General features: G+C 48.8%; 2 protein-coding genes across 4 annotated transcripts; both read right to left on the bottom strand.

Moving 5' to 3' along the window:
- Window positions 1-4,504: 4,504 nt before the first annotated feature.
- tars2 (threonyl-tRNA synthetase 2, mitochondrial) lies at window positions 4,505-11,710 on the bottom strand. 2 transcript variants are annotated; one of them, XM_061288971.1, is made up of 18 exons: window positions 11,517-11,710; window positions 10,557-10,732; window positions 10,360-10,474; window positions 9,895-10,016; window positions 9,443-9,554; window positions 9,011-9,075; window positions 8,849-8,927; window positions 8,188-8,334; window positions 7,697-7,795; window positions 7,311-7,480; window positions 7,083-7,245; window positions 6,404-6,541; window positions 6,094-6,171; window positions 5,605-5,705; window positions 5,407-5,508; window positions 5,262-5,334; window positions 5,081-5,195; window positions 4,505-5,006 (listed from the first exon to the last, which is right to left on the bottom strand). In XM_061288971.1, exons 1-18 carry the CDS (start codon window positions 11,613-11,615, stop codon window positions 4,864-4,866), a joined length of 2,097 nt encoding a protein of 698 aa, XP_061144955.1. In that variant the 5' UTR covers window positions 11,616-11,710; the 3' UTR covers window positions 4,505-4,863. The 2 variants fall into 2 exon arrangements, with proteins under 2 accessions (XP_061144955.1, XP_061144956.1); XM_061288972.1 differs by lacking the exon at window positions 8,188-8,334.
- A 781-nt stretch (window positions 11,711-12,491) lies between these two features.
- Window positions 12,492-21,772, bottom strand: LOC133160886 (regulation of nuclear pre-mRNA domain-containing protein 2-like). Of its 2 annotated transcripts, none has more exons than XM_061288969.1 (10): window positions 21,553-21,772; window positions 18,282-18,411; window positions 18,024-18,205; window positions 17,855-17,907; window positions 17,667-17,793; window positions 17,419-17,594; window positions 17,017-17,296; window positions 16,713-16,934; window positions 16,316-16,483; window positions 12,492-16,236 (listed from the first exon to the last, which is right to left on the bottom strand). In XM_061288969.1, the coding sequence occupies exons 1-10, from the start codon at window positions 21,746-21,748 to the stop codon at window positions 14,333-14,335; spliced, it is 3,438 nt and encodes a 1,145-aa protein (XP_061144953.1). In that variant the 5' UTR covers window positions 21,749-21,772; the 3' UTR covers window positions 12,492-14,332. The 2 variants fall into 2 exon arrangements, with proteins under 2 accessions (XP_061144953.1, XP_061144954.1); XM_061288970.1 differs by having other exon boundaries at window positions 16,316-16,480.
- Between the last annotated feature and the right edge of the window lie 198 nt (window positions 21,773-21,970).

The following is a 21,970-nucleotide window of genomic DNA, read 5'->3' as shown; positions in this document are numbered from 1 at the left end:
CACAAAGATTTGAAAATTTATGACCGCAGTCTGGTTTTGCAAACATGGCAGCCAGCCGCAGCGCTTATAAATATCACATGAAAGTATGTTGGCGGCCAGCCGCACTCACACTGTCTGCGTGTGTGTTCACTTGGACTTTCACTAAGGCAACAATGTGCTCAAGTGGAGGAACTGTCCCAACACCTGCACACATTGTCCTTGTCAGACATCAATAATACAATACATACATCCATGATCTAAAATCCTGAAAATGAGAGAGAATGAAGACAAAAAGATAAAATAGAAATACAATTGAAAAAAAAGAGCAGGAGGCCATGAGGCCCGAGAGGAGCGGGAGAGTTTGCCGGGATGACGGACGAGCGCACAAAAGGCGCCGAGGAGAAATGCGATAAAAGGCTCCGGCCAGAGAAAAAGCCACAATGGCAGATTAGCGGGCAGCTGGAAGCGGGGGAGGTGCAATTGTTTATCCCGCTCAAATGGAGTCAATATTTGCGGCGTTCTGCCTGGTCACTTCCAGGCTGCGTGTTGCAGTCAATATGAGAAAATGGGGTGACACTTTTGCACTGGAGTCTGCCAGTTAACGCTTTTACAGAACAGACAGCGTGTTAGCTGAAATATCAAGTGGAAGCATGTTAGGCGTGTTAACTAATTAACTAGCTAGTAAACTAGCTAAGTAGCTCACTAGCTAAGTAGCTAACTAACTAACTAGCAAATTAGCTAAGTAGCTGACTAACTAAAATAGGAAAGAACTGAAAGACTAAACAACCAAAAACTTACTAACAAACAACTTTTGGACAAACTAATAAGCACACTAACCAACAGACAAAACAAAACCACAAGCTGGCTAAGTGTTTGAGAACTAAACCAAACAGACAAGTTCACCAAAAAACAAGGGAGCACAATTCTTGGCAGACGCAACTTACTCGTAACCAGTGCTTCTCAATTATTTTCTGTTACGCCCCCCCCCTAGCAAGAAGAAAACTATTCGCGCCCCCCCTCCCCACCGTGACTATCCTAACTTGTCTTGTAAGTCGTAAAATGTTGCACTGTCGCAAACGTGACAGAAGTAACAATGAGAGCGCCACTGCCCCCTGCTGTAGTAAACGCGCAATTACACTTTATTCTAGTACTGCCAAAAAAAAAGCCTGTTCCCCAGGGTCACACGCGCCCCCCCAGGAATAGCACTGCGCCCCCCAAGGGGGGCGCGCCCCACTATTTGAGAAGCACTGCTCGTAACAATCGTCAAACTAAAATGGCGCCGCAACGAAGCTCTAAAAGGCCAGTGGCTCAATCCTTTGTGTGAGCGTTTATCTTTTTGCGCAAGCGTCGAGCAGATTAGCAGAGCGAGTGAGCGACGTGTAACAGGAGCCCCCTTTGACACGAGGGAGGCTGTATAAAACGAGCCGGGAGGCTCCGATCGCTTCCATCAATACTGAGGCCGCGCTGCGCATATTCCCACACAAATTTGCATTTCATCAGAATCACTTGATATGAATGAGAAGGGCCGACTTCGAGGGAATGCGGGGCCCACGGACGTTTGGACCCTATTGTGGCATTTGAATAGAAAGTTGAAAGAAAACTACCGCTATAAAAGTCTCGCTAGCATTGCAATGTAGCTTCTAGTTGGCGTTAGCATTCATTAGTGACTGCCGACTTCAAGTGCGAGTGACATTAACCAGTTCAAAGCCTCCTTTTGGCAGAATCGCTCCCGAGTCGCCAAGGTGCTGCTTACTGAGTTCACTGGCACCGACACACAACGGCCAAAAAAAACAAAAACATGACAGCTCGTATCTTGACAATTTTGCCAACTGGATTCAATCGTATCTCAAGGCACCACTGTGTGTCATTTGTCAAGCTCACAAGTGTCAATTGACAAGGAAAAGCAATACACAACTTGGACAGCATAAACAGCTCTGATCCGATTAAGGGACTCCTACGAGGTGAGCGGAACCTCTTCCACTGGCTTCAAGTTACCCTCCGAAAAGCAGGAATCCAAACAAGAGCGAGAGGTCAAAACGCCCCGAGGCGCCCCTGCACCGCTTCTAAACATGAGCGAAGGGAGGAAAGGTTTATTCAAGATGGAAGGTGGCGAGAGAAAGGACATTTTCAGCGCTCTGGAAATGTTGCGAGCTGGAGAGGTTTGTATGCGACTGCTTGACATGCACAACATTTTGTCCTGTCCGCGGCAAGACAGACACGACAGTATTTAGTAAATTCAAAGCCGATGTTTGCCTCTTCTTCTCTGCGGGAGCAGAGTGCAAATGCAAATATTTGGGAATGGCTTTTTTTCGTCTAAACTGGCCTGAGAGTCAACGTGACCCCCGACCCTCCTGTGAACCCACAAACCACCACCCCCTCCCTGAGAAGGATTCAACAGGTTGGCTCTAACAATAAACTCTTTCACACAGGAAGCCCGCCCACCCGCTCTCTAATACGTAAGGTGTCGCCAGAGAAAAGCGGGTCAGCACGTGCGGCATATCACGCATAGTTCAGTGTCAGTGTCAATTCTACACGACCCTAAATGGGGAAATCGCGACAATTAGCAAAGGAGCCCGCTCATGCTCAAGGCAAGTTCAAACGTTAAAATTCAGTTTGTAATTCAGTTCGAGAGCAACTTTACAAAGTTATCAATGGGCCAAGTTGTGACTGAGCGATTTTTGTCAAGAGCAAGAAGAATCACAGATAGGCAAAGGGAACGAACCCTGACCTCAACCGCTATCAATCACATGACCCACAACAAGCGAGACAAGAATTCACGACTCATGGGAGTGTTCAGTGTGCAGAGATGATCTGAAAGTCTGGGATGAGGCGCACAACAGTGAGCTGAAACATGAGCCCGCCGCCTCTGGTGGCAAAATTGTGGCCATGAAAACACGTGACACGTAGGTGTGTGGGTGTGTTTGGGTCACCTGGGGGTCTCTGGGGTCACTGTGACGGATAACTCCCTTCTGTTGTTTGCAGTGGCGTTCGGTCACTTTTCTATTCCTGACTCGCTCTTCTTTTCTTGCCCCCCCCCAAGGAGAGTGTGTGTGTGTGTGTGTGGGGGGGGTATTTATAGGAGGGTACCAGGGAAAGATGTCAAGCGGGCCTATTTTGGGAGGTCCGGCCTTCAATCAGTCAGGCAGGCAGGCAGGCGGCAGTGATAGCGGGAGAACAATAGCGCGCTGCCTGTTTATCTTCCTCTGGGCCAGGCTCGCGGGGTTCGGCGGCCTCCCGCTCTGGGTCGCCGTCACCCTGCCCTGCAGGAAAACAGTCAAGGGGACAAGAGGGAGAGTCCTCCCACAGTCTGACACTTGACAAAGGGCACCCCCCTCTTCCACGTCGATCTAGACCACCAATTACCTTTATCTTCTCTCTGCGTTACATGAAGGAATTCGGGGTGTGTGGGAGAGGAACTGATCTTGTTATCCATGAAGAGCAGATTTGAAGAGTGTTTAGTGGAGCTAATGGTGCGCGTCATGGCGACACCACTACTGGGCAACGTCGGAGCGGCGCATCTGGCGATTAGCAATCCAGTCAAGCATACCTCAACCAACAGGACGGCGACGACTGTCCATACGAACGTCTTGTCTACACGCTCGCTACGCAAAATGTTAGCATTAATGTGGACATTGAAATGGGAACTGGAAAAAAATGCATGGTTGACGAAAAAAAAAAAAAAAAGATCATATGTAAATAAAGTTGCATATAGAAACTGCTGTGTGCATCCCTTGAACAGACATTGAGTTTTATCTTATCTTTAAATGATCTTGAGATGCATTGTGACTCTGACATTTATTTGCAATGTACGTATATCTAAAAGTATTTTTGAATGACTACTTGGAAAAGTATGCACTTTGGAAATATTTGCACGTTTTCCTTTTACAGTCAACGGTGAACAATAGTCGTGTAAAAAGCTGACGTGTTGTTGGCAAAGCACACACAAGGTCAAAGAGCAGTGCAATTATTTGGACGCAGCTGAATTACAAGTGTGCTCTGTGAACAAATGAAACCCTTATCTCAAGGCACCAGCCGACCGCCCAAATTTAGTCACCCAGAGCCGTGTCAAATCAAGGTCAAAGTGTTCAGGTATGTCACAGACTTTGGGATCATTTCCCCTCCGGAAGAACACCACACACACACACGCACTGTTTTCCACAGTGGCCGTTCCGTTTGTCCACCCTTGTGTTGTGACTCATGTCTTTTCCATCCTGTCGCTCTCCCTCAATTAAAAAAAAAAGAAAGAGACATCCAATCATTTTGACCTGTACCTTGACTTGGCAGTTTCCACCAAAACACGCCACTGCCGGTTGCTGCTCCAACTCCTATTTTAGTCAAATCCTCCTCTCCTCCCCAGCATCCTCCCTTTCTTCCACTCTTTTAAAGGCAAGCCAGCTCTTTTATTCTCACAGCATGACGTGGGCCAAGTGGGGTGGATGGGGGGTTACATTAAGTGAGCACATCACAGACAGTGAGCTCCCAACAGCTTTGAGATTTAGGAGTGAGCAACATTAGTGAACAGAAAAAGGGTCGATGCAGTTTTATTGGAAATTGAAGGTGTGCTTTTCCCAGATGGGCAGCACACAAAACAAAGATTGGTCACATGACACATTTGTAATTGTTCCACAGTTGTTGATATAAATTACTATGATTCTTTTCTTACATTTAAAAAACAGTTCCCATGACTTTTAACATTTCTACAACATGATTTCCCCCGACGCAATCCGCCTCTCAAAGAGCCACCGTGTTACCAGAGCAACCAGGGCAAAGGCTGAGTTCAAAGAAAGAGCCGTCCTCAAATTTGTGACAGCCAACGATAGCTCGAAAATGTGTACGTGTAATCCGCTTGCGTTATTTGATCGCGAATGTCGCGTGTGTCAGCCTTTAAAAGTCATCTTGGTTACTCCTGGAGTCTCGTAGTTGCGAGAGGATCGTCAGAACCTCCTCGACGGACCTCCTGCCCAGCTGCCGGCCGCCTCGGCTGCGCACGCTCACCGTGGCGCTCTCACGCTCCTCATCGCCGACCACTGGAAGCAAAATATTTGGCATCGGAAAAACAAAACGTAAAAGTCGACAGGACGTCACTCTTGGCAGTCCTTACCCAAGGTGTAGTTGTATCGCGCCAGTTGAGCAGAGCGAATCTTCTTACTTAAGGTGGCGCCGGCGTCTTCGTTCAAATCCGCCATGAAGCCAGCTTTGCGAAACTGCTGCACCAACTTAGTACAAGACAAACATTGTAGGCTTGTTGGGCCTTTGGTCTTGTGAGTAAATTTCTTACTGACCTCCTTGGCAGCTGCTTTGCAGCTGCTTCCCACAGGGATGACCATGACCTGCGCCGGAGACAACCATAGCGGCCTTTGAGGGACCAACAACAGACGATGACACATTTGATCAATAGATAACACACAGACTTCATTTTGTTCTCACCATTTGCCTCCAAAGTTTTCAGCCAAGATGGCAATCATCCTCTCCACTGAACCAAGGACCGCACGGTGGATCATCACTGGCCGATGGGACCGGCCGTCTCGCCTGAGAAAAACACAGAGTTACCACCATGACTTCATGAGGAAACGGATTCATGATCCAAGGAGAACACTATTAAGGACATCTGAAATGAGTACTCACCCGACGTACTGAAGGTCAAATCTAATTGGCAGTTGAAAGTCCAACTGGATGGTGGCGCACTGGTGCTGTCGGCCAATCGCATCTCTTATCTGGATGTCAATCTGCAACGTTGTGTAGAGTTGGGAAAGGGGGGGGGGGGCATTAGAGCTCAGACTCACAGGTGCGGGACACAAATTAAATTTTTTGCAGGGCGACATGCTCATAAAACAAGCTACCGCGAGACAGGAGCGGATGCGGCTAATTGCTGCCAACACGCCCGAACTGGACACGGAGGGAGGAATGTTTGTTTTGATGGAACGTGGAGGTTTTTTGCCGAAGCGCACCCTGACTTGACTTGCCTTGACTCCCGGCTCACACACCTGAGCTGGAAAAGCTTTTCCCGGCTTCGTACATTTTCTACCAACAAAAGCTTTTGCTACATTTCCAATAACATTTTCAAGTAAGGCCATTGCCAAGATGATCAAAACTTTGATTGATGACCTCGCTCACCTTGGGCCCGTAGAAGGCTCCGTCCCCCGGGTTCAACTCCCACCTCTCGCCAAACTGCCGCAGACCCCGCTCCAACTGCTGCGCACGCAAACAAACAAACAAACAAAAACAGCGGTTTGATGGTCGCGTCCATCCACGAGGGCGTGTGCGCATTTAATTGCGTGCAATTGAATGCGCTTCAATTGCTGCTTTGAGATCAACATCTGCGTCGCAGCAGCTTGAAAAATCGTTTGAAGTGAAGCGAGCGTTTTGTAGTGGTTGCCGCAAATGCGGTAAACACAATTACAGGCAATTTGCAGTGGGCGCATACCTGCTCGGCGCAGTCCCACTGCTCGGGCTCCCCGAGGCAGGGAGTGGGACGTGTGGACAGGAGGCAATGGAAGGAAAACCCAAACACTTGATAAACGCGCCTCACAAAGTCCAAACAAGCCACAATCTCGTCTTCCAGCTGTGAGGGGCAAAGAAAAACAAACGCCCGAGGGCATCAGGGAGAATGTGTTAACCTGTTTACAGGCACGCCCATCAAATTGCTCTAATATAAACCCACATGAGTCCCATTTATAGGTTGTGTCGGAATAGAAACTCTTTTGAGTCAATTGTCGTAAATTGACATTTTTTTTTAACTTTATTTCCAGCTATGTTGAGCAGGTGACTTCATTTAGTCAGGCCTTGTCTAGTTTTACCCAAAAAGTCTTTGCTGCCACCTTGTGTTCACTATGTGTAATTACCAAACCTTTGGGCTGGGCATCAATTGTTCAAGGTATTAGGAATCTCTGACAGTTCAAAGCAGGTGCTTTTCTACAAACAAGGTCTAATCGTCTTTAAACAGCTTGAAGAGCTTTTGAAAAAAAATAGTCACAATTTGTCAAATTGGTTCGGTTTACCAAACACCATTGGGTTTGTCTTGACTATGCTGCTCTGAGAACCGGTGGGACAACAGCACGGCTGGCAGCAGCCTGATCATCTCAATGTGACACTCACATACCGACCTGCTCGGGCGCGCAGAAGATGTGAGCGTCGTCTTGGCAGAACCTGCGGACCCGGGTGAGACCCCCGAGAGCGCCGGAGAGCTCGTTGCGATGCAGCGCCCCGAAGTCGGCCCAGCGCAGAGGAAGCTCTCGCCACGAGCGCACGCGCTGCTCGAACATCAGGCTGAAATGAAGACGCTGTCAGTTGGGATCTGGCGCCATTGAGCTTGTGCAGTTGTTCAGACGTACCAGTGGGCGGGGCAGTTCATGGGCTTGAGCGCATAGGTCTGCGAGCCCTCAGAGGTGACGGTGAACATGTTGTCGCTGTAGTGTTGCCAGTGGCCCGAGCGCTCCCATAAGGCAGTGCTGTACAGAGTCGGCGTGATGACCTCGGTGAAGCCTCGGCGCCGGTACTCGCTCTGCCAGAGGGAGGGAGGAAGGAAGGATGCGCGTGTCACGAACAGTGCAAGGACACGCTTGCACTGTCACAGTGCGGCGCAGACAAACGAGCGCAATATCCTGAGCGACGATGGAAAACAACAATGCCCTCTGGGGTGTGTTTTTAAGCAAATGCTTGTGCCAGTGGAATGCAACAGCAGGGGGCGCTAGAGTAAACAAAGCCTCCCAACTCTCACCTTGATGAAGTCTGTGAGGGCGTTGTACACGTGCGCACCTTTCGGGAGAAAAAAGCAGCTTCCAGGACTGACATCGTTGAAGAAGAACAGCTCCTGCTCCTGGAAAAACATAAAGTCGGACTTTTCACAGACGCCAACGTGTTACAAATATTTCCTTTTTCTCTCTTCTGAGTATTTTTAAGCAGTCAAGCCTTCAGATAAGATCATCTTTTTTTTCCCCCCATTGAAATAAATGCCATTATTCTGCAGCCAATCACATTGTTGTGCCAGAACTCAAGTGGGATTTGTTATGACACCTCAGCTTTTCAAATACGGCACTAATTCTATGCAGAGGATAAAAGGATAGAAGAATGTGAGCATTGTTAGAATGTCGCTGTGTGCGTGTTGTTTGCTTTCAATTTGTAAGCACGGTAAACTGATATGGACTCGAAGCTCAATGGATGATATTGGCTCTCGTTCATTGGCCCAGCTCAGGTCTGGATCGCTGTTACCGTGCCGATGCGTCTGTGGTCCCTCCTGCGGGCCTCCTCCTGTTCTCTCTCCCACTGCTCTTTATGCTTGGCTGTAGGAAAGGCCACCCCGAAAAGACGCTTCAAAGGCGGACACTCGCTCTGATCGACCAGGGTGAGGGGTGACAGCTGGGGAGCGAGAAAGCGAGAAACTGAAACTTTCACGTCGACGTAAGCTCTGAGTTAAAAGGTGGCGAAAGGGAGCAGAAGGGCGAAGCCATGCCAGTCGCAGAGTTTCAGAGTTTGTGTGTTTGGAAGAGCCAAGGACAGGAAACCGCCCTCCCTCTGACAAAACAACATCCTGCCGGCGCCACGGAAAGGCAGGATGACGGGCCGGAATGGAAGAAGGCTCCCTCATGGATCAATAACCACAAGGAACATTCCATTCACACAGCCGCATTAAAGCCCTCCATATGTATGGGCCAAAATAAATACTTGTGCACGTTCGCCAGGCTGAACACGCAACTGCCTGTTTTTTGTCTGAGCTTTAGTTGACGTAAAGCCCTCTGCAAGTGATTGTTTTGATTGACAGTGCAATCAAACATCTGACACTGCCTCTTGCCCACAGACAGTTGGCAAAGAGCCCTGCGTGGCCCGCAACCCGGCAGGAGGATGAGCGGTTCCAAAAGACACAAACACAAACCTGGAGCATCTTGAACACACCGAGGAGGCCAGTGTGAGGGAGGAGGGGCCCGTTGCAGACTGCTACAAAGTCTCCACACCTGTGCAACACAAAAGTATTGCAAGAGTTTTTTCACCGTGCTTAGGGGACATTCCAAATACCTGTTTGCGTGGGTACACGTGCCTGTATACTGTAGCAGTGAGGCCCTTCAACTGCTCCTGTGCAAACCGCAATCTGAGCAGGTCATCCTGAAACAAACACAAAAAAGAAAAGGCTCCTCATGTGTTCCAGGTTAGGAAGAGACAAGAGATAGCAAGAAAGCCACAAAGTCTCTCGCTGCAACTGCACACGTTGACTACCTTGGGGAAGTCAACACGTGAGGGTCGGCACATGGGTCTCATAGGTTCTGGGTTCAAATCTCAGCTCTATAGCAATGTTTCCATCTCAGCTTGAGACCTGTCTGGGCTTGCAAGCACACCGAGTATGCAAATGGCCTCCGGGTCTGTCTCATACCCCTGACAGATGAATTTTGACCACTTTGACTGCTGCTTCTTCATTGTGTCTTGCTCAGAGAGGGCGCTGGCTGACTAATCGGAGCGGACGAGCGTTACTAACCTGGAAGAGGGTGCTCATCTCTTGTGCGTCGAGTTCCAGCCTGGTCAGAGGCAGCTTGAGGGCGGCGGCTGCCTTGCATTGCTCCTCCACAGCACTCAGAGACAAGGCAGCACTGTGGGTGAAGGAAAGATGCAGGTGGACCATCAAAAGACAAGCAGAGATTTGACAGAGGGAGGCAGGAGGGGTGTCAAAGAGGGGAAGGTAGTTTAAGATGTGAGAAGAAAGTAGGTCAGGGGCCCAGCATGCCCCGATGTCAGACATAGCGCTTTGGGGTCATCTAGACAGGGGATTTGTTATGCTGCAAGAAGACACCATCTTCGGCAAAGCAAACTCAGCCTGGCACTGCTGACTCCACATGAACAGCCCCGCTTACTGTACTGGAGTGTAAAACTTTTTCTATTTGTATTTCCAAGCATTTTTGCTTCCCACACTGGAGGCCCGCCGTGTCTGACCTGTCATCCAACACATGATCGCAGTGAAGGCCAAGCTCCGACGCTCCTTGGCGATACACAGTGGCGCCAAACTCCCTCTGCAGCACTCCGCCCAGCACGCATGCTCCTGTTCGCCACGCTGCCTGGAGGTCGCAAAGGTAGAGTCTGAGTGCTAGGAACGTTTTGTTTCAAAGTAACTGTTACATTGTAAAAGGATGGAGGGCAAAGGTTTTGGTGTACAGCAGTGACATCTGTGGTCACGAGTAGGAATAACAGGTTGCTCATTACAAAAAAAAAAAAAAAACCAGCATTGCTTGGAAAAATGGATAATAAATCAAAGTTTCTGATATTTCCTGAGATGCTTGATTATATTGGCTGGTCATAATCTTGCATACTGCGTGAAATGGATGACTTTTGGTTGGAATAACAGAGAATGCTTGTGAAAACAAAGACAAGCGCAGAATTGAAATACGCAAATGTTTTCACCTCTCTTCCCTCAAGCGAGTCAAAGCCGAGAAGCTGCAGCTGACAATCAGCCTCGAGGGGACGCTCAAGATCCCACAGCTCCCCATTCACCTTGCTCACCAAGGCTCCTTTCTCACTGTGAAGGAAAATGAGATTAGCAAAGTGCATACAGCAGAGAGAAAAAGAAAAGAATCATCTCGTACAGCTAGAGCATTTACCGAATAGTCTGTGCGACCCGGAGCGGCGTTGTGACGCCAGCAGTTCCCTTCACAAGCTGCCCATCGCCAACCTGGACACTGATGCACTTTTCAGAGGCCTCAGCGCTCCTTTTTTTGATCCTCTGCTCCCAAAGAGACTCAAAGACTTGCACTCTCTCTGGCAACGTCGGACATGCCTGAGAACGAAAATGTTAATAGTGTGAGGAAGTGACATTAAAAAATCCTTTGAGGAATCAAACTGAAGTTTAAGTACATAGTGCTTTAATATCCTCTACAAGAATAAACACGAGACCAGGAAAACAATGCAAGAGGCACATTGGGTAACAAAATCCTTGCCAATTGGTACTTGACTATTAATAAAACTCAATGTATCTAATAATTTGGAGTGTAAAGAGTCCCCAAAGCATTGAGAACCAAGTCTGCCTCTTAAACTGGAGTTTAGTGAGCCAAAACTCTCTTCAATGTATTGACTCTCTGCAATGTATTGTAAATATTCCTGACTTCGTAATGATTTATTTTATGATAATAGCCCATTGAGGAATTCTTCCATCGGACTTGAAACAGAGCACATTTATCAACTAGATAGGAGTGACCCAGAAAAATCAATTGACGTCATTTGGGGAATTCGGTTTTGTAGCTGCTCCCAAGATAACACGAATATGTCCAAACATCCGTGTCGTGGCGCTGCAAATGTTTGCCACACTATAAACAATACTTTTGTCCCATGTTATCTGCGTGCTGGAAAATCAAGCGAAGCCGCCATTTCATTTAATTGGGTGACTCTGACTGCCATTTTTGAAAACGAGTGTAAAAACATTTGACAATGACAAGCCCTCAGTGGTAAAAGTGTCGCCTTAATGAGAAAGGGCGGCTCGCCACACTCAATGACATCACAGGCCGCCTTGCATGCTAACGTTAGCTTCTGCTGCTAACAGCGGGTAACTCAAAACCGTTGCGCACCTTGCTGTACTTCCTGTACACGCGAGCGCTCGCCTGCCGGACGAGCGGCCGGAAAAGATGCGTCACTGCCATCTCAAACACACGCGGCAGGACGAGCATTCACCTAGCGTCGTCAAACTACAAGCAACACCGACGTGCACTCAACTCGACGCGCGCAGCCATGATCCCGGAACAGCGCGCGTGTGACGTCACGACATGCGCGTCCGCAGTCGGCCACGAGCGCGTATTCTGCATACTGTAGTACAGTAACTGCACGTGAGCATGTAAACAGGCGCCGTTACGACGCAAGATTGAAAAGTGAGCTGGAAATTATTTATTCAACGGCAACCTTTTGGTTTGAAAAATGACTAAAGAAATAAATGAATGAGATACAAACAAAAGCAAAGTTATGATACACCCATTTTGCGTTGTTCAGAGTCTACAAATTACTAATCGTCACAACACGAATTAAAATAAATGCAGGGTTAAGGGATGAGAAGCGTAAATAATTTTTAGACGCACCGTTGGGGATAAAAACCGTTAATGTACTCGACAACGTATGTGGGGGGGAACCGATGTTAGCAAGACAATCCAGGTAGCATCTACTAAACAAATTGGGGCAAATTCCGCCCCGGCTGGGGAAATGTTCAACTTTTAAATGAACAGTGGTATGTGTTGTACACGATTCCGAACACATGGCGACGCTAAAGTCTTCAGATAACCCGTTTGGAGGTGGTGACGTCATTGTGGCAGTGAATGAGTATGTATGTGTATGAGAAGCACCTGTATGTGCTCAGTTCACTTTAAAACTTACACTGCTGAAAATGCGACATCAGGATTGTGTCATTACAGCGTAGGTGTAACATTTTTTTTAAATGAGTGGTATGAATTAATTATGGATGGCAAAACAAGAGTGTCAATTTTATATTTCCTGTGTGGTACTGAGAGAGGTTGAAGTGGTGTATAGGTGATTTAAATGTCATAAATTCTGATCTATTTTAAAAGGTCTTTCCAAATTCATATTCACAGAACAGATTATGGCTGAAACAACTTGGGTTAAGAATACAACGTGGGTGAAAAAATACAGTCTAAATGGAAAATAAAAAAATAAATAAAAAGAACTTAAGACAAGCTTAGACATTGAGCGATAAACTGAACAGTATTCCGGTGAATAGTCATCCGAGCAATCCTTAGCAATGCAAATGTGTTTGATCGGCCAGTGAAATTTGAATTTTGTCTAGAGCGACCTCAACGGCATTTATACAAGAAAGAGAAGCGCACGGAAACTACAAAGCGCTATTTATTCAAGAGCGAATCAAGTCCCTCCCGCCCCCTCCCGCTCCACTTTCATTCAAACTCTGGATTTTATTCAAATCAGGACATGCAGGAGCCCCCCAAAGTTGTGGCATGACTGCTTTCCCTCCACGATGCTAACTTGAAGCGTGCTGGTGCCTTGAGATCCCAGCTGAATATCTTCCGTGAGCTCAATACTCAAAACTCTCCTGAGTAAAATGAATGGAAAAGCCATTCGTTTGTTCCGGACTCTCCCCCCCAGAAAATTGTCTAAGTTAGGACAATAGCATTCTTTACAGTTGTACTTGCAAAGGCGTCACAGCACCAACAAACACAGTAAAGACGGGAACAGTTTTTTGTTTCTGTAAACCACCTAATTTTCCTTCTCCTTTTGGTGTGCTCGCCTTGGCCATTGGAGGCAGTGCAGAGCAAACAAAAACTCTTCTTCCAGTACTAAGAGTGACTCGGCAAAATTGCGCAATCGTCACTTTTCGCGGAGGACAAAGAACAGGTGACAGTGCACATCGTTACATGAATTGTCAAAATGTCTTACGCCACCATTTGTCTTTCAAAAAGTGCAACGAGAGATGCTAGCCTGTGAATATCGTTGCTTGTGAATCGGGTCACTCATATCTCAAGGCACCAAAAGAGGTTTGAAATTAAAATTAGGGATGAGCATTTGAGTACATGCTGTGAAGGGAAATCTTGAACTTTAATCTTCTCGAAAAGCATCAAGGAACTTATTTTAGTCACTGCATGGATGTAACTCAATTTCCCATCACGTTATAGTCTTCAGCCAGAACAACTATGGGTGGACTAGCATGCCCATCCCTAATTAAAATACAAAATTATTAACTGTTTTTCTATATGCTGGATTGAAAAGGGGAAAAAATGAACAAATAAAACAGGCAATCGGCGCTAATTGAGTGTTTCCACGGCCTGGATCACAATTAACAACAGGCTGAAACAGTGAGCATCATTTACAAGAGTTTGAAGAGGGGAGGAAAAAAAGGCAGGCAGTCACTCGTTCATATTTATAATCTTAAAATGACAAAGGCGGGAGGGACAGGCGGGAAGAGGAAATTTGACAAGGGTTATTTACAAATTCTGGAACTGGCTTCAAACACCGTTGGAGGACAGTGCACACATTCATACCTTCAGGGAGGAAAAGCAACTTTGGAACAAATTGTGGTTCATGAGTTGACATTGTTGAACATCTTTTTTTTTTTTTTGGCTGTGTATCAAGTGGGACCTTCCGTGAAATGTATGACCACTGTAAGGAATTCAAATAGATGTATGTAGCTGACCTCTACGCTAGTTTGATCTCCTAATAGGCGTTGAGCATGATGCCACAGTGAGTCTAGAGATGCGCTTATACAACACGGTGCACTAAGCATTCTTTGAAGATTTAATACACTATTTACACACAAGTGTTAGGATTCAAAGTAGGGAAATATACCTAGGCTCACGGCAGCGAGGCCGACACGCACACATTAGCGTTGTGGCTTGCGCTCCTTCTCTCGCTCTTTCAGCATGTGGCCACTTCAGTAGCGCGGCGGTTGGAAGGGTCTCTTCGGGCCATGGAAGGGGCCGCCTGCGAAGGGAGGGCCAGGACGCTTGTTGCCGCGGAACCTCCCGCCGCCTTGCTCGTTAAAATGTCGCGAGTGCTGGCCCCGCTGCGGCGGCCTATGCGGGTTAGACAGCAGGGGGGGCCTTTGAGTGGGCAGTGCCAAGAGGGGCACGGGACTGGGAGGGTGGTTGAGGGGCTGCCCGCTAGGACTAGCTGGGGCGTTGTGCCTGAGAGGCAGGCCCGCAGGACATCTAGCGGGCGTGCCGTCCGCAGCAGGGGGCGGCGGTGTCGAAGGAGACGTGGGCGGGGGCTGCACATTTGGGGGCTCCTTGACTCGGCCCAGGAGAGGCGGAGGAGCGCCGGGCGCACCCGGGCGGTGGATAGGGGGCGTATGGTGGGCGCCAAACGACTCTTTAACCGTCCCGGGACGGGGCGCTTTGGGAGGCTCGCCTAATAAAGACAGGAGGGGGCGAGGCGAGGGCCTGTTGCCCCTGGGGCCTCCTCGCTCCGCGCCGTCGTGCCTGCCCGGGCCGGCTTGCATCCGGTCGACCGGCAAGCAAAGTCCCCCGACCATGATCCCTGGGGGTAAAGAGGGGGACAGTGTGGGCGACATGGGAGGCGGAGGAGGTTGAGGTATAGTGGGGGGCGCGCTAAAGAAATGGGGTGAGGGAAGAGGCGGGTGTAGGAGATGGGAAGGGGGAGGAGTCTGCAGACTCTCGGCATGGTAAAGCATTTGGAAGGGAATTTGTGGTGGGGGGAGAGTAGGGAGCGGGTGACGGACTGGATGAGGAACAGAGGGGTGAGCTAGGAGATGATGCGGGAGCGGCATGGCGGGCGGAGGCATGTCCCCGCCGCCTCCTTGGCCGGCGCCGAGAGGAGTGGGGACGGTGTGGGGCGAGGCGGAATGCGCTTCCATGTACTCTTCCTCTTCATACCACATGGACGCCCCGGAGCGAGCGCCGGCTCCTCCCCCTCGCCGAGAGTCTCGGCCAATCACGCGGATGCTCTCCACCGTCTTGATTCGCTCTCCCGCGGGAGGCTGCTTAGAGTAGCCCACCGTCTCAATGGGTGCGCCCTCGGTGCATGGGGAAACCAGGGTCTCGATGCGATGGTAGCCCCCTCCGTCCTTACCGGGCGACCGCTCGTCCACCCTTTTCCCACTAGGGCCGCCGTCTTCCGAGCCCACGCTCGCTTTTCGAGAGCCGGCCGAGAGCCGACGCTCGGCCTTGGCTCTCGCGCCGCCTCCTGCCGTCGCAGCCTGAATGCGTTGTGCATCTTTCTTCATCTTGGCAAACTCACTGGTGCCTGCGGAGGCTGCCTGCTTCCTCGCATTCTTGGGCTCATTGCTCCTTTTTGCACCTCCGTAGCGCGAGGAGGTATGGTCACCAGCGCCGTCGTCGTTACTTGCCGACGGCGTGATCACAGCGTCCCAGGGCTCGCTGCGATACGCCGTGGGTGAAAGGTTGTTGCTGCCAGAGGAGCCCAAAGACTCGGGCACGCTCCCGGGCGCATCCATGATTTCGTCTTGGGTGGGGGTAGCGGCAGCCTCATCGCGCACCGGGGTCCCATCTACGCCATCGGGACTGGCGTCGCCTAAGGCCAGGCTGAAACCGGGATTGCCCTGCAAGAAACTGTTGATTTTGGATTCCAGGCTGGGAGGAGAGACGCGGGGAGGAGGCGGCGGTGGAGGCGGGGACAGCTGCCGGCCCTTCTCCCAGACTCTGTTTCTGCTGGGCGCGTCTCGCTTGAGACTGTTTCCCATCAAGGATTTTGCTTTGGGGGTCTTTGCTGAGGACGAGGATGCGGTCGCTGCTGTTTCTGGTGAAGGTCGGGTGGGCGGAGCAGAGTTTGTCACATTGTGCAGGAGAGATGACAACGCTGTCAAAAGACAAGAAAAACAGATTTATAAAAATTGACAGTTCTTGCTTTTTGCCAGAGTCCAAATACATTTGGATACCTGGTGTGTTTTTCTTTGACAGAGCGTTGAGTATGCCTTCGGGTGTGATGTCAACACGTGACAATATAGTGGCGAGGGCGGGGCTTGCCGGTGTGGCCTTGGAGGCTGTCGACTGGGCCGACGGTGCGCCGGGTGTTCCCGGAGACGGCCGGCCTGAGGGGCTCCCTGCTTGGACACGCGAGAGCATGGGAAAAAAAAAAGCCAGTTCAAGGCAAACCCTCTGTGAAAAGCATTCCTGAAGTCCGCTTCTTTCACACTTAAGGACAGTTTTGTCGTCATTTAAGCCAACATGAATTGTTTTGGCAATGTGGAAAGAGGCTGAAGTGGCCGACCAACAGACAATGTCGGAGTCAAGATTCCAACTTTCTCTCTGACCATGACACGCCAAGACACACACCTGTGTTCTTCATGGCAGCTGTGAGTGAACTGAGGATGGAGCTGATTTTTCCCAGGTCCACCTTGGCCATGTTGACTCCCAGAGGAACGGATGGCGCTTGAGGTGTGACCGATGTTGACGCGGCAGTGCTGTTAGCCTTTGACACTTTGGTAGGCGTGGTGGGAGTCTTGCAGCCCGCATCTGACTTGATGGTAACCGGGGACATCACGCTCGTCTTGTCACCTGCATCGTAGAGAAATACGCTTTTGGACCTGCGTCGCCGTACGGTCAGCCGAGATGGTGAGGGCACGGTTCGGCGGCTGACCGGCCGTTGAGGAAGAGCGCTCCTCTTCATCAGACGCCTCTGCGTCCTCTTGGCCGTCCCCGGGCAGGTCTCCTTCATCCATGGCCTTGCCGTCTAGCTCTGGGTCCACCCGCGCTCCGGTGCCGCCCATCCCCACAAAAGGGGAGTCGGAGCCGGTGGGGGAGGGGGCGTCTTCTGAGGGGGAGGGGACGGGTGAGTCCTCGGACCCGGGCAGAGTCGACTTGAGGGAGTCCAGCTTCCTTTTTAGACTGGCCACACGGTTGGCAAAAGCGCTGTAGGCCTGTGCGGGTGGACGGAAAGACATCGGAAGATGGACAATGTGACCCCCCAAAAATGCCGCGTTGTCAAAATGGGGGAGTTCGATTTTCAAGAGAGCCTCCCAACAACACAACACTGACTCACATTTGCCACAATCTTGACCTCCTTGTACTGCGTGTGGTAGAAGATGTCAGCGTTCTCCAAAGCTTCCAGCAGGGAGGGCCCCGTCTTCAACTCCTCCTCCAGAAAGCCGACAAAGTCCTGCAGCGTCTGGCAGCCGTCTTCAAAGTCCTTGGCAAACTTGTTGCCTCCCGCCTTGTCTGTAAGTCATTTCAGGTGTGAGCAAAGAGGCACAAGACTCAATTTAGACTGACGTGAACATGAAATTCAACCTTTTAGCCGCTTGAGCGCTTCGGTGCTGCAAATGTCCAGCCTGAGAGCTGCCAGTTGCTTCTCCCTGAAGTCCTCTTCAGCGGCAACCCGTTCATATGCCGACAGTTGCTCGATGAGCGCGCCGGGCTAAAAGAAGCGCAACGTCAAACCACAACAACGAACATGCCAACGTTTGCGCGAGACTTACCGCAAACTCTTCCACGATCTTGGACTTGATTGCGGCTTTGGTCTTGGCTGGATCTAAGCATCCACAAACAACTTAAATCCGACCGTGGCATCTCGCTCAAGCTCCTGCCCCGCTAGTTGCTTTTCCAAATTGCACGGCGGGCCCAACCGAATGCGTGTGGCACACTCACCAGTCGCGGGCGGCGTCTCTTCACCTTTGTCCTTCAGCTTTTCTTTGTCCTTCTGCTTGTCCCGATCCTTTTCCTTCTTGTTCAGGTTGGCTTTCAACTGGTTGATCAGCTCCTCGGGATACACGCCACGCTCCTCCCAGATGGACAAGATCCTTTCCACCGACTTGCGGACCTTGGCGTCTCTGAGGCCGCACACACAACAATCGGGTTCACGCTCAAGCATTTGGGCAGAGACTAGCTGACAAGCCGGTGGCTCACTTGATAAGCAGGGCGGCGTTGGGAAGAACGTCAGCGAAGGCAGAGCGAAACACAATGGCATTCTTTCTTTTGCAGTTCTGGATGACGTCATTAGCAAGGTAGAAGAGATTCAAGCGATGATTGTGGTCGGCTGATAGAAGAAACAAACAGATGGAAGGACCCACAAATACACACAAGATGTTCATTCAGGCAAGGCAGAAATATTAGACTTGGGAGATTTCATTCTAGAATATTTTCAATAGCTATAGAAATGTCCGTCTGCATTACGGTAAATGCAGATGAACAGCGACCCAATCAATGTACTCTCACAAATGATGTACTTTTGGAGAAGCTGAAGTCAGAGAATTTAGATTATTGGAAACTAAACGACGGCAGAAATGGTGTCAAACTCTAGGCTCGGGGGCCAGATCTGGTTCATCACATCAATTCATGTGGGTCGAAAAGCAAATCAAGCGTGTCAATTCCGGTGCCGCTTGTTAAAAATGTCAATCGAACTTTCCAATTGCCATCTGTCAAGGATCAGAACGGTGTGTGAGGAGCGGATTCAACATTGATATTGCTTCTCAATCAAAACGGCCTAGATGACTTGGACAGAAGGGATTTGGCACAAATATTTCTTACAACAATGTCAAATCAAAAAAGCACGATAGGTTTCCAAGAGGAAGGCAAATTGAGGTTATCAACTTTAATAAACACTTTGAAATGGAGTCTGCCAATTTGCCAGGCGTTCACCGGCACGTCCCGTAAATCAGTAGGGCACAAAGTCAAGTTAAGACGACAAGAAAAATGTCTTCCTCCAGCCGTTAAAATCGTACGTGCTAACAACGTGTAGCAAAGCTTGACAACTTTCCAAACTATTTCAGCGGACCAAGCAAGCACTTGTATTTTGTTTCTCGGGAGCCAGCAGATGCTTGCAAGTGGTATCAACTCCAAAACAGTTCCATCAGCAACCCGGCAACAAAATATTTTTCAGGGGCAACAAAAACAGACAATTGGGCCAAAGTTTTTTTTTGTGTGTTTGTGATGCGCATTAGAACGCAGTGTGTTTTACACACGTGCAGACATCTTGCACCACACATGCTCCAACCGACGACAGCAGCCTAGACAACACAAACCCAAACAAAAAAAAACACACGAGTTTTTTTTTAACCTTACAGGGCAAAAAAGAGCAAGCAACTCCTCAGTGCCACCTCACTTGATGCAAGCGTGACAACATTAGCTTTGCTTTCTCCGGGCCTCCCACCCCTTCACTTCACTCGCAAAACAGTCTGAGCAGTCCAACCACGGCAAATCTTTGCAACTAGAAAATCTCATTTGAACAAATCACATTACTATTTTAAACTAAATTAATTGATTGACCCCTGCCTTTACCATCTCAAAAGGAAATATCTTCTGAATTGATTAACCTCCTGGCCAGTGATGAGCTGCTTTACATGCAATTTGCTTGTTTTCAACTAAACGAGCAACGGCAACAGCAAGCAGCAGCAATGTGAAGCCCCGGAAATGCCTTTTTAAATCTCACACTTGGGGTCATTTGAAGTTTACATCTAAATTGACAATCGTAAGCCCCTCAAATAGAACTAAAATAGTGCAATAAGATGACAAACCTGCACGAGCACTTACAGTGACGCCGCACAAGCACATGCAAACTTTAACAATTTGCCTGCACAGCACGGCAGGCGTAGCGTGCGGCTGGTGGAAAAGCAAGCAGCTTCAACATGTGAGCCTGAAGACACGCCAATCACATTACGCAATTGCCCCAAAAAATAAATACAAGTGCTCGTGTTGTTGTTTGCAACAAGTCACTGATAGCGTAATCTTGGATCGGTTTCAAGAACGCGAGATTTGCCGCAACCCAACTTGGACCCAAATATTGCAACAAAAATAAAAATGATGGAAGCTTGAAGGGCAGAGGACGGAGAAGGATTGGGATCAAATTCATCATTTGAACGTGCCCTTTGTTCAGATTGGCAAAAGGTTAAGGCTGCACCTCCACTGAACCCAATGACTCCATCCAGATTCAGCCTCGAGCATTTACGTTCCGTCGCTACCCTTCCAGTAGGATGACGAGTGGAACAACCAGATGCGCACCATCAACTGTGCACACGATACTGCCGAACATTTGTCTTCAAATGTTGACAAAATTGAATGAGCACAGGGGTCGTTAAGCACTGGAGAAAAATGAGACAATTGCAAACAGCTCACAAATGCAAACAAGCCACAGAAAACAAAAGGACTCGATCAACAGAATAATTGATTAAAAGATCGGTTAGCGACAGTCCAAACTTGATTCTTCACTTCTTTGGTTGACAAACAAAAGTGCTTCTGCTGTGCCATCGTTTTGTCTCAACTGCTTAAAGACCTAATCAATCGATTCCACACATCTTACAAAACTGTTCAGTCGAGCTGGGTGGTATTTTCATAAATACGCATCGCGATTGACACGTAATCGATATTGATAGAAGACCCCTTTAATAAAAAGTTCAAAATAACCCAAACAAAATCAGAACGTAAAATGTGATGTATTTGTGGCTCTTTGGTAGATGTTCAAGTTATCTGTGTTCTTTCCACTGAAATTGGAATTGGTTTAAGTGTTTACAGGCATGTTTGAAAATCACTTTGAATTGATGAGTGTTCGCGTTCTATACATTTGTAGTAAGGGCAGGAATTATTTTTTTTCTTGAAAAACAAAACATTCCATTGGCAAAGGTACAATTAGTGTGACAAGAGAAAGTGTTTGATATAATTCGACGGATTGTGAAAAGCGAAACATTTTGAGTCCCTGACTAATCACATCCAACAAGTAGACGCAGCCCAATCGGTGGAAGGCAGCACATAGACAGGAGCGACAACCACCACAAGCCATGTTTTGTTGACAACTGGCAGCCCGAATTTGAAAGCCTCAACACACAAAACCACACGAATTCCGAAGACTTGCATGACACGTCACAAAAGACGTAACTAGCAGGTATTCGTAAGGCGTTTAGTGTTGCTGTGGACAACTCCCGGCAAGAAGAAACAAACGTTTGGACCTGGAGGCCCGACTGCCTAGCTTTCAGCTAACTGTTAGCAGATATCAGCCTGGTCGAAAATCTTTAGCTAGCTAACATCGGGAAATCCAACCATTAACTGTTACAACTCAACGCTATTTCGCGTCCCACCAAATTAATTATTTCCCCAATTTGCATCGTCTCGGGAAACAATGGAACTCGAACTAGCTTCACCTTAGCCTTGGTTTAGCCTTAGCTTAGCGCACGCTCGGGCTACTCACATTTCTTGAGCCACTTCATCCAGTAGCGAACGACGAGGGCGCTCTGCTTCTTGTTGTCAATGCACCAACCAGAGAGGCTCTGGATGGACTCCATGGTGTTAGATATTCCTTGGAAGCGGCGATCCAGAGAGGCCTCCAAAGCGGCGTTGGAGCTGCGGGCTCCGTGGCCGCTCGCAGCTCCGGTACCGGCGGCCATTTTTGCTGCTCTGGCTTGGCCGGGCTGAAGACACTACTCTGGGTGGATGCGTCACGCCGCAATATGATTGGCTGAAGAACGCCAGCATTTGCAATATGATTGGCTGCTGCATCCTGCTGAACGTCTAACTGAAATGTGGCGGCCTAATTATCTGTCACTCACCCACCCTAATGAACTACATTTTTTTTTAATTTGTATTACTATTATTTGTACAAATGTGAT

The sequence above is a fragment of the Syngnathus typhle genome, linkage group LG10 (genome assembly GCF_033458585.1).
Source record: "Syngnathus typhle isolate RoL2023-S1 ecotype Sweden linkage group LG10, RoL_Styp_1.0, whole genome shotgun sequence".
NCBI classification, from domain to species: Eukaryota; Metazoa; Chordata; class Actinopteri; order Syngnathiformes; family Syngnathidae; genus Syngnathus; species Syngnathus typhle.
Note: the sequence above shows the minus strand (reverse complement) of the source record. Positions and strands in the feature narration are given on the sequence as shown.

Excerpts from the sequence above, each read along its gene's own strand:
- tars2 (XM_061288971.1), bottom strand. The coding sequence starts at position 11,615 with ATGCTCGTCCTGCCGCGTGTGTTTGAGATGGCAGTGACGCATCTTTTC. Across the intron at positions 8,928-9,010 it reads CTCACTGCTACAGTATACAG|GTGTGGAGACTTTGTAGCAG; the intron begins GCACGTGTACCC and ends TGTGTTGCACAG. Across the intron at positions 8,335-8,848 it reads GTGTGTTCAAGATGCTCCAG|CTGTCACCCCTCACCCTGGT; the intron begins GTTTGTGTTTGT and ends CTCGCTCCCCAG.
- LOC133160886 (XM_061288969.1), bottom strand. The coding sequence starts at position 21,748 with ATGGCCGCCGGTACCGGAGCTGCGAGCGGCCACGGAGCCCGCAGCTCC. Across the intron at positions 17,794-17,854 it reads AGATCGTGGAAGAGTTTGCG|CCCGGCGCGCTCATCGAGCA; the intron begins GTAAGTCTCGCG and ends CGCTTCTTTTAG. Across the intron at positions 17,595-17,666 it reads AGCGCTCAAGCGGCTAAAAG|ACAAGGCGGGAGGCAACAAG; the intron begins GTTGAATTTCAT and ends AATGACTTACAG.